A 10,924-nucleotide genomic window follows, 5' to 3' on the forward strand; every position below is an offset into this window, starting at 1 on the left:
ATTTTTTTCTTCACCTCAACAGATATTAAAAAGAAAATATGAGATACGTAAACTTTGACCCAAATGACATTTAATAGCAATAGTTTTTATATTCAATTGCATAACTTGGTTTCGTTAATTTAAACTTGTGTAACTAAATAGTTTTTATAATTAGTTTATAATTATTACGAGTGATTAAAATTATTTATTAGAATCTATAGTATTTGTGTAACAAATATTTAGATTTCAATGAATTAAAAAATGATAGTAGATATTCATTATATACTCATGATATAATCGATATATATTATATAATATTAAGTTTATAAGTCGATTTGAATTTAAGTTGAATATACTTGTAATATATTTCAATGATATCATTTGTACATAAGATAAACTTGATATTGAATCTCCATTCTTGGTTGCTCTATTATAATTTTGATTTGATTTGACATTATCTCTATGAAGTTTGGAAGTTGCTATTCTTTGATATGAGAATGCTCATTACATCAAAAATTTACATATCTTATATTTTCTTTCCAATGTCCATTGAAGAAGGATAATTATAGGTATTGTTTCCTTATCGATATATAAAAGAACATAAAAGATAATTTTAAAATCTAAACAGAGAAAATTCGATAAAAATTAGAGTATCATATATCTAAAATAGATTCGTTATATAATTTATATACTATCTACTGTGTAAATTAAGAATTATTTATATTTATATATTCTTTAAACAAATAATTTTTTTCTATATAATATATAATTGATATATTCCTTTTATATACTTATATTCATATAATAGTTCATACACAAAATTTTTATAAGATATATGTAAAACACATATAATATTACTAAATTAAAAATATATACTTATAATATACCTATATATATATATTATTTCCTAATTTTTTTTACAAAATAGATATAATTTTTTAATTTTCTGTAAATCTGAGTTTTGAAATCTAATGTTTATTTTTTACAACATTTAAAACCTTAAAAAATCATATAATGAAGTCATTTTTAAGAATTTTAAGTTAAGTAGGTATCATTTTTTCTTAGTAATATTTTAAGTTGTAGATTTTATTTGTTTGAATTTGTTATGAATGATTTATATAGGTTTAGAAACTTTACTGCTCAGTCTTCTTGTCATCAAAAGAATTCTTAAATATAAACATATTTAAATATAAGTTGAATATGCTCATAATATACTACGATGATACTCTTTATATACTTATAATATACTTTAATAATACTCTTTGTATACTCAAAATAAATTTGATGCAAATTATATACTCATAGTATACTATGTACTATTAATAGTGAGATTTGAGAAGTTGTTATTTTTCAGTGTAAGAATACATGTTATATCAGAACTTACATACCTCATATTTTCTTTCCAATATTCATTGTAGTGAAAAAATAGATATTATATTCATATATATATATATATATATATAATATAAAAGATTATTTAAAACTTGAACAGAAAAAATTTAGCAAGCATCAGAGAATTATATACCTGAAATAATCGTGTTATATACTTAATATATACTGTTTACTGTATACTTTGAAAATAACTTTATGTTCTTGTAGAAAATAATTTTTTTATCTAATATATAATTAATGTATTCTTTTTTTATACTTAATTCATGTAATAGTCAATATACAAAAATTTTATAAGAGATAAATCAAATATACAAAATATAAGTATAAATTTACTAAATTTTAAAAATGAATACTTATGATATACATATAGATACTATATAATTATAATTATATAATACAAATCTATATGTATAAAAGATTATATAATTATAATTATATTACATAAATTTCTATTGTATAAAATATTAAATAATTATAATTATATTACATAAATTTATATTGTATAAAATATTATATAATTATGATTATATCATATAAAATATTACATAAATCTTTTAATTTTAAATTATATAAATAACTAACTATATATTAACAATTTATAATAACCCTTCTATCTTATATATAACTCTATATTCTATATAGTCAGTTATTATAGAGTTTATTAAGTTTTATATATTTCCATTATAACTATATAATATAAAATATTATAAAATTATAGTATATAGTTATAATTTGTTATAAGTTAAAATACTATAAATTTTTAATTATGGTTATAATTTTTTTATATAAATGGACTCTAGATAATGTATATACTATTTTTATATTAATATAATATAAATTAAGAAACTAAAACAATGTTAGAAAAAATAATTCTAATAAGAAAAATTAAAAAATCTAATAATCTAATAGTAAATTCTAATTTTAAGTGAGTTTGAATTGATTATTTTGGAAGAAGAGGATGCCCGTCTGAATTGGCTATTTTAGAAGAAGAGGATGCCATTTGAATTGACTAACTTTAACGTATAAAAGTAAAAGAAAGGTTTGGTTTTAACGTAATTTTATTATATTTTGAAGTTGAGAGTATAAAAATTAGGTGACTTAGTTTTTTAGTTATTTGTGTAAAAAGTCCTATAATTTCCTAAGTGTGCTAATTGGGCTTAATCCAGAGTCGTTCAGTTTGGGCCTGTACTGGATTGAACTGGCCCATTTTATGCACAGGGTAAATAAAAAAGAATTTCAGGTCTAACATTTCTTTAATTAATTCTTATTTACTCTATCTAAAAATATAAAAAATACTATGTAATAAATAAAATTTTTATATTTTAAATTCGTTGATTATTACATATTTAATTATTTTAAATTAATAAATATATATTAATTATTTATTAATTCGATAAAAATTTATTTTTAATATTAATTATTTATTTTTGTTTAAATACCTAAACATAAAATGAGAAAATAAATAAATAAAACCTAAATAGTGTCTTATATGCTCGTAAGTCGATCATTTCGTAAAAGTTCAATTCCCATTAAAATCTTAAAGACTTTCCTGGTTTAATTGATTTTCCTTTTCAGAGAAACTGAGAATATTTTATTACCTTTTGTTGGACTCCACCTATGTGCAGAGCATCCTGGTAGATGGATGGTGATCTTTCGTTACTAGCTTTTAAATTTTAAAAATTAAAAATAAATAAATATTACATTTTATTAATATTAAATAATTAAAAAATATTATTAAATACTAAATTTTTGAGTATAAAACACTCAAACTGATTGTGCCATTTAATTAATCATTTATTAAAAAAATGGAAAACACCCACACAAACCTGAAATTATTTATTTAAGAAAGAGATAATAATAACAAGATTTATTTAAAATAAAGCCATATGTGGCAAATACATATGACAAAAGGAGACATCCGCAGAACGACAATGACAGGAAAAGCAAAGCAATGATGGGAAAAGGATTACTTAAAAAATCATTTAGTAAACGTATGCCGCTGAAATAAAAGCAGACATAATATTCTTTTTAAATGGCAAAATATATAAAAATTAAAAAGACTATCTACTTATACTTTATTTCTACGCTCCATATTTGAACTCATATGAATTCCATTTAAAAGAAATAAAATCAATTTCCTCTAGGTTCAATCATACTTTCTCTTTGGTTCCTTTCAGCTGCTGAATTCGAGTTGTTCTATTATTATGTCAGCCGAGCTTCAGTGTACCCATTTTTCAAGCTTCATTTTCAAAACATAGATTATCAAAATTCGTTGTCAAAAGACGAGCAGGAGAAGTATCAGTTAATGAGTCAGGCGTATAAAATAACTACTAAATATTTAAGAATATTTATCTGTTCAGAAATTTAAAAAGAAGAAGAGAAGTTTCACAGGATAGAAAGTGCAGAGAAAAGGTGGGCAGTTGCCTTTCAGCTGCGATCTGTAGATCCGCATGTCATTGCGAAAGTGCCACCAAACTTCCAGACTGGCAGGAGGATTCTTCGTTCATATTCCCAATCCCAGTTCCAGGTGAAGTCATTTCTATGATTTTCCAGGAGATTGGCGTTTTGAACAATCTAACAGCAGTAATGGGAAGTAGTACACCTCTGTTTTTTTTTTTTTTTTTTTTCTCTTTTGCAATTGGGCCGCCAATAGGGACACATTTTAATGGTATTCATTATTATATTTAAACATATTCTTTTTTCTCTCTCTCTATTTAATATGTGGGATTCTACTGCTAATTAATAGTTAAGCAGATAATAAATTAATATTTAACAATTGATTTTATGTAAATACATATTTATAATTATGAATTTTGGCTATTCAGTTAATTTAATTTTTTAATATTTTATATAAAATTAATTTGCATATGAATTTATTTTTTCTGTGATATTTTAATAATTTTTTAATAAAATTTAGATATATAAAACAATTTAAAAGTTAAAAATATTTAGATATTAAGAAAAGTAAAATTTAGTATTTCTTAAATTAAATAAAAATTTAAAATTAATTAATTAATAAATACAATTTGAGATATATATATAATATATATATATGCATTTGGCGATTATTTTGTATATAATTTCATGGTTGTTAGTGTAATGAGAATCTATGTAGTAAGAGCTTAAAGATTTCTTCCTAACTGCGGAACCAAATTTATTGCAATTTCCTTTTATATACTTTTTGGGTTTATTAGAAGAGAAAAAGAAGTTATTTAGAGTTGATTTTAACAAAAACATCAACTGAAAATATGTGGATTACTTCTTAACTGCTATTCCAACATCCTCGACAACTCCTTCATTGCTTTAATGCTGCCATTGAATCTGATATTAATTAACAATTCGTGAAAGTGCAATGAACATAAGGCTGCCATGACATGAAACAAAGTCATTAAAGCAATGATTTAAATTCAAATTGAATAATCAAAAAGTATATATATATATATACACACACACGTATAATATAAAAGAATTCAGCCATTCTGAAGTAATGTAGCTTCTATTCTCATTTTTAACTTAGAGGACTTGAATTTAAATTTTTCTTTTCACCATTTTTTATATTAACAAAAATTTAAAGAAATAATTATTATTTGCCTCATGTATTTTTTCATATTATACTAGTTACCTCATAATATTTAAGAAATATATATTTTCATCTTTTTTTTTTAATTTTATACTAAAAATCCATTTTGTCAAAATTTTCATCAGAAATAGTTAATTAGGTTTGGTTTTATATTCTTTGCCTCCTGAATTTTTGTGTAATATACAAATTGTCCCTTAAATTTTATTTATTGTACTAGAATTTTATTACATTTTGAAAGTTAATGTAATTAAGAAACTAAATTGATAAAAAATATAATTTAATCCTCAAATTTTTTATCAAAGTTATAATTTTACTGTAACAAAATTAATAATAATTACAATATCTATTTTATTTTAACAATTTAAAGTTAAATTGTATGAATTTTTAATATTTTGATTAATATAAGTACTTTTAAGATATTTAAATTTTACTAGAATTTATTTATATCAACCATTAGTTAATTATTTTTGTACAAACACCAAAATTAACTTTTGTATAAAAATTAAATAAGAGAATTTTAATGTAATAAATAAATTATAAAAGGTAATTTATATATTACACTAAAAATTAAAAGACAAATAGTATAAAACCAAATCTAGTTAACGATTGTTAAATAAATTTTTTTGATGGAATGAATTTTTAGTATAAAATTATAGATGAAAAATATCAAAAAAATATATTTTCTAAACGTTAAGAATAACTAATATAATATAGAAAAGTACATAGGGCGAATAGTAATTACTCCAGATTTATACTCTCATTTAGTATGATGAGATACAATTAATTGCATTTCAATTAATTTTTTACAAGTTAAGAAATATTCTCAAAGTCACTAAATAAAATTAAAAGAAAATTGTATAATACTTAATTTTCTTTTTCTTAAAAAAGCCAAAACTTATATTTATATTTTATCCTTTTCCAAGATTAAGACAATAACATATGAGAACATCCCAACCAATATCTATTCCCATATATTTTTCTCGTCAAACAAACACACAAGACATAGGTTACAGAGAACCGCAATTGAGGTTGGGACCTACAGACGTACCTTCTAGGGTGCATGGATCCTGTTTCTTGGAAGCATAGCAAGGATATGAATATTTTCTCAAGCCAACAACAATTCCAATCTATCGAATATTATGAATATGTGTAGATGATCATGATTTTGTGGACCAAATCTAATAATAATAGGTTGATCATGGCCGTTTATTTCACAGATCAAGATAATATGATCACCAGGTAAGGAAGATCAAGAGGTGGAGAAGATAGATAGAGTAGACCTGTAAGGGTGAGTTGACGTCAAAGTCGTTACATCATGCAGGCCTAGGTCACTACGTTCTTCACTTGCTACGCTATTTCCACTATCATTCCAAGAACCTTCTTTTTTATTAATATTTTAGTAACTATTTGCCAAACTTTATACTCTTTATATACATAAAGCTTATCGTTAACCCTAAATGCAACTACCCATCATCTCTCTCGATCTTTTGCTATTTTTTATTTTTTTACAAGACATGGCAGCAAAACGAAATTTTGATGAATCAGGCTCAGACCCAGATCAGCCAAATGAAAAACGAGCTAGAACTAGACCTTCTTTTGCTTCGTATGTGCCTTCTGTTTCTTTCTTGACTTCTTCTAGTTTTAATATCTTTCTTCTTTTCATATCTTCTTTGAATCATTCTTGGAGTTTCTGTCTGGTTTTCTGTCCAAATCTTCTGTTCTTCTCTTGAATTTCTCCTTTCATACTACTGTGCAAGTGCAAAGTTATTCTTTCTTTCTTGCTTTAGATTTTATTTTAACTTATTCTTTTTTTCTTAATTTAAAAAAAGTCTCATGACAAGATGCAATTTGTTTCTTGACAGAGTGATTGGTGAAGCTGTTATGGTGAATTCCTTACAGAACTTCTGCAAGGCCTTAGAGCCAATGCTTAGGAGAGTGGTAAGTTAACCTCTAATTTTCCTGCATAAATTTATGAAAATCTGTTACTTATTCTATTTGTGGAAAAAACCACATAAAATACCACTTTATATACATATATATTTTTCTTTACATATTTCTATTCATGTTTACTTCACTCTTGTAATTGAGAAAATTATCAAATTCAATTTTGTCTATTTGCTTTAATGGGTGTAATCTCATTTTCATTTTAGATTAGTTAGTTACTAATATTAATTACATAAACCCTAATACAAGAAACATATATAATTAACAATAAAGAAAAAGAACCAAGTTGATCCTAATCATAAGATTTTTGTTTTATATATATGTATTTATACAGGTGAATGAAGAATTGGAGAATAGTCTAAGACGGTGTACACGCACGGTCACTCGCTCTCCTTCGTTGCGAATCAAAGCACCTGAGCCATCGCCATCAAGCTACCAACTGGTCTTCAAGAAAAAACTTTCGCTTCCAATATTTACAGGAAGCAAAATCGTCGATCTTGATACCAACACCCTTCAAATCCAGCTAGTAGACGCAATCGACGGTGTGATGATTCCGACATCTCTCTCTCATCCCTTCAAAGTAGAAGTCGTAGTTCTTGACGGAGATTTCCCTTCAGACGGTCGGAACAGTTGGACTAGTGAAGAATTTGACAGCAGTATCCTGAAGGAAAGAACTGGCAAGAGGCCTTTACTCGCAGGAGATTTCTTGACTGTCACCTTAAGAGAGGGAATTGCACCAATTGGAGAGATCGAGTTTACTGATAATTCGAGCTGGGTGAGAAGCAGGAAGTTCAGGCTTGGTGCAAGAGTTGTTCTTGGTAGCTCTCAAGGTGTTCGGATTCGTGAAGCAGTGACCGATGCTTTTGTCGTCAAGGATCACCGAGGCGAATGTAAGTTTCTTCTACCTAATTAATTTACTTCTCTAACAACACCCAACCTTAAGATGATTCCCATGGTTTTCTTTTGGGTAATTTTTAGCTAGTATACAATCCAACGAACATATACTAGCTATATACATCCCAATGAACAATAGTTATATATTTTGATATTTAAAATTAATAAATATGTGTGTTGATTTATAAATAAAGACATACATTTAAAATAAATAATTTTTTTGATAAATAATAAATTATGACATATATTCTTATCATTTTAGAGATGTCTTCCTATAAAAAAGTATAATTTCTTTTCTCGGATACAATAGACTTTATGAGATCATGGTAGACAATAGGTTATCAATTCAATAACCATCAACATATATATATTTTGGTACTTGAATCTGGACAAAGATTCAGTTGTAGTTGATATTATTATATAATCAATTTGCTCCTTTAATACTTGTACTTTTTGTCTACTTGAAGTACATTACTAACTATAAATTAATATCATTGATCTTTTCTCTCCTAATCATGGATGGATTAAATAAAATGGATAATCTAATTAATAATTAAGGAGTCAAACCCTAGTAGTGAGAAGAACTAAACGAACTTATAATTTAGGGATAAAAGATTTCAATTGAATTGATATACTCGCATCTCATCTTCATGTTTGATTGTTTATGCCTTCTTAATTAATAAAAAATTGTGCAAGTGAATTTAGTATTTTTATGGTTAATAAGGTACTATTTTAAAAACTTTTGCATGGATCATCCTCTTCTTCTTTTTTTCCCTAAAAGGGATTGCATTTCAATGCAATAATTATACCATCCACTAGAATACATCAATCAAATAGCTATAGCATACATCCTTTTCATCTTTTCTTTCTTCTTTTTTTGAAGCAAATAATGCCAGAATATCAGTCAACAAAAAGCTAAAGGATGCAATTGCAACCTTTACATTATATTCTGGTAGGTTTCAAAAACAAGCATAGGTGTCCTACTGGACCACTGAGATTGCAATTGGTCTTTCTCTATGAAAAAGCCACAAATACATGTATAGCACCATCATGATTTCGTCCTGATCAAGTTTGAGGATTCTTTATCGGCCACTGTAGTCAAATGTCAACTTAATTTACGGCATAATAGTAGTCTCCAAATCCACTATGTGGTAGGAATTAATGAATGTATTTTCCTTAAATGCAGTGTACAAGAAGCATTACCCCCCAATGTTAAAAGATGAAGTATGGCGTCTTGAGAAGATTGGAAAAGATGGAGCTTTCCACAGAAAACTATCTGCTGCTAACATTCACACTGTCCAAGACTTCTTGAAATTGTCCATTGTCGACCCACCAAAGCTTAGGAAGGTATACAGCATGCAAATTCTTCTTTAAATTAGAGAGATATCAATCTTGAATTTTAAAACTTACTTTCTATTATAATTCAGTCTAATTTTGACTTTTTCCTATGACAGATTTTAGACAATGGAATGTCCGAGAAAATGTGGGAGGTAACAATGAAGCACGCAAGAACATGCGAGATGGGGAACAAACATTATATTTTTCGAGGACAGAGTTGCACTGTCACCTTAAACCCTATATGTCAAGTTCTTAGTGCTACTATAAATGGGCAAACATATTCTACTAGAGATCTTCCAAGCATTAGGGTACGTGTGAATCTTAATTACAATCACAAATTTCTCATTTTTGAGTTCCACTTACTGATGTAAGTTTTGCATTTTGGTTCAGGGATACATTGAGAATTTGGTGAGACAAGCTTATGCGAATTGGAGCTCCTTAGAAGTGGTTGTCGGAGTCCCAAATGAGATTTCTTTGCTCACACAAGGTACTTGATTGATTCTTTTTTTAACAACTAATTAATTACGTATGGGTATCATATGAAAACTTAATTTCTTGTACTAACAATATACTAATCAATGAAATTGTAATTGCTTGAAAAATTAATAGGTGAGCAGCTAGTGGATCAGTACCCTAATCACCATTATCAAGCAATGGTGAAATCATATCACCAAATTGAGTATACAACTGAAAGATATTTTGAGGATCAAACAAACGCTACAAATGCACATATGGGATACATCAATTGGCAGCATGCTCCATCGGTTAGTCCTGGCATCCGCCGCTACAGTATCTCCGAGTCATCATCGAACAGTAGTGAATTGACTCCGAGGTCTTACATCAATTGAAGATAATTGATGGTAGATTAGAATCAACTGAACTTGATGTAAATAGAAAACAAGAGGGCTATAGCTTCTTAATTTGGATGTTGGCATATTGAAATGTTTTGGCAATGGCATGGTGAAGAGCCACCATTTGCTTTATAAGAGTTTAGCTATTAGTACATCATATAAATGTAGGGGGCTTTTGCATCAACAGGTTGGCATAAGTGGTGTAGTTTTACACTGGATTATGGGGTTTTAGCCTACTACGACAAGTCTTTTAACCCGTTGGTTTTTTAATCCTCCTCTCTATCAAAACCTGTTGATTAATGATTTAATAAAGTTTTTCTTTTCTCTTATCAAAATGTTTACCCTTCTCTTCTCTTACATGCTTTAATTAATTTTTTCATTTAGCTTATAAAAAAGAAGAAGTAAAGATATAAATATAGAAGAGCATCTTCTTCTTCTGGTCCAAGCATTGCCCAAATCCAGTTAGAACTAGTTCTCAATCAACCTTTTTCTTTTGGGAAAAATAACAAAAATACCTATGTTTTTCTTTATTTTTAAACAAATTTAATGGTAATTTTTATTCTTTTCATTTTTACGTGTTAATTTTTTTTTTAATTTTTTTCAAAATTAAGATTTTGTTATTTCTTAAATATTTTTCTTTAGTTGTTTTTGTACAAAACAACCAAAAAACAACTAAAAAATATAACAAACAAGTTAGAAAAATAATATTTTAAACAAAAAAATTTATACAGTTAATTTTAGGGCATTTATGAATTTTTTTAATACTTTTTTCATACATTTTTTAAACTTTTTAACTGAAAACACAGTAAGTGTTATTAGCAATTTATCGATCTTTTATTAACTATTATTATCTCTCTGCATATTTTACTAAACTACTATTGAGATACTCTATCAATAATTTTTTAAAATAAATATAATAATTATTAGTTTAATAAATAATTAATAA

General features: G+C 26.2%; 1 protein-coding gene across 1 annotated transcript; it reads left to right on the forward strand.

The window, feature by feature from the left end:
- The first annotated feature begins 6,391 nt into the window (after positions 1-6,391).
- Positions 6,392-10,307, forward strand: LOC8286412 (protein SAR DEFICIENT 1). Its single transcript, XM_025158389.2, has 7 exons — positions 6,392-6,554; positions 6,814-6,889; positions 7,230-7,785; positions 8,976-9,136; positions 9,244-9,435; positions 9,518-9,614; positions 9,737-10,307. The coding sequence occupies exons 1-7, from the start codon at positions 6,409-6,411 to the stop codon at positions 9,973-9,975; spliced, it is 1,467 nt and encodes a 488-aa protein (XP_025014157.2). The 5' UTR covers positions 6,392-6,408; the 3' UTR covers positions 9,976-10,307.
- The last annotated feature ends 617 nt before the right edge of the window (positions 10,308-10,924 follow it).

Source organism: Ricinus communis, chromosome 1, assembly GCF_019578655.1.
Source record: "Ricinus communis isolate WT05 ecotype wild-type chromosome 1, ASM1957865v1, whole genome shotgun sequence".
NCBI lineage: Eukaryota > Viridiplantae > Streptophyta > Magnoliopsida > Malpighiales > Euphorbiaceae > Ricinus > Ricinus communis.

Coding starts and splice junctions, on each gene's coding strand:
- LOC8286412 (XM_025158389.2), top strand. CDS start 6,409: ATGCAACTACCCATCATCTCTCTCGATCTTTTGCTATTTTTTATTTTT. Junction 6,890..7,229: donor AGCCAATGCTTAGGAGAGTG/GTAAGTTAACCT, acceptor GTATTTATACAG/GTGAATGAAGAATTGGAGAA. Junction 9,137..9,243: donor ACCCACCAAAGCTTAGGAAG/GTATACAGCATG, acceptor TTCCTATGACAG/ATTTTAGACAATGGAATGTC.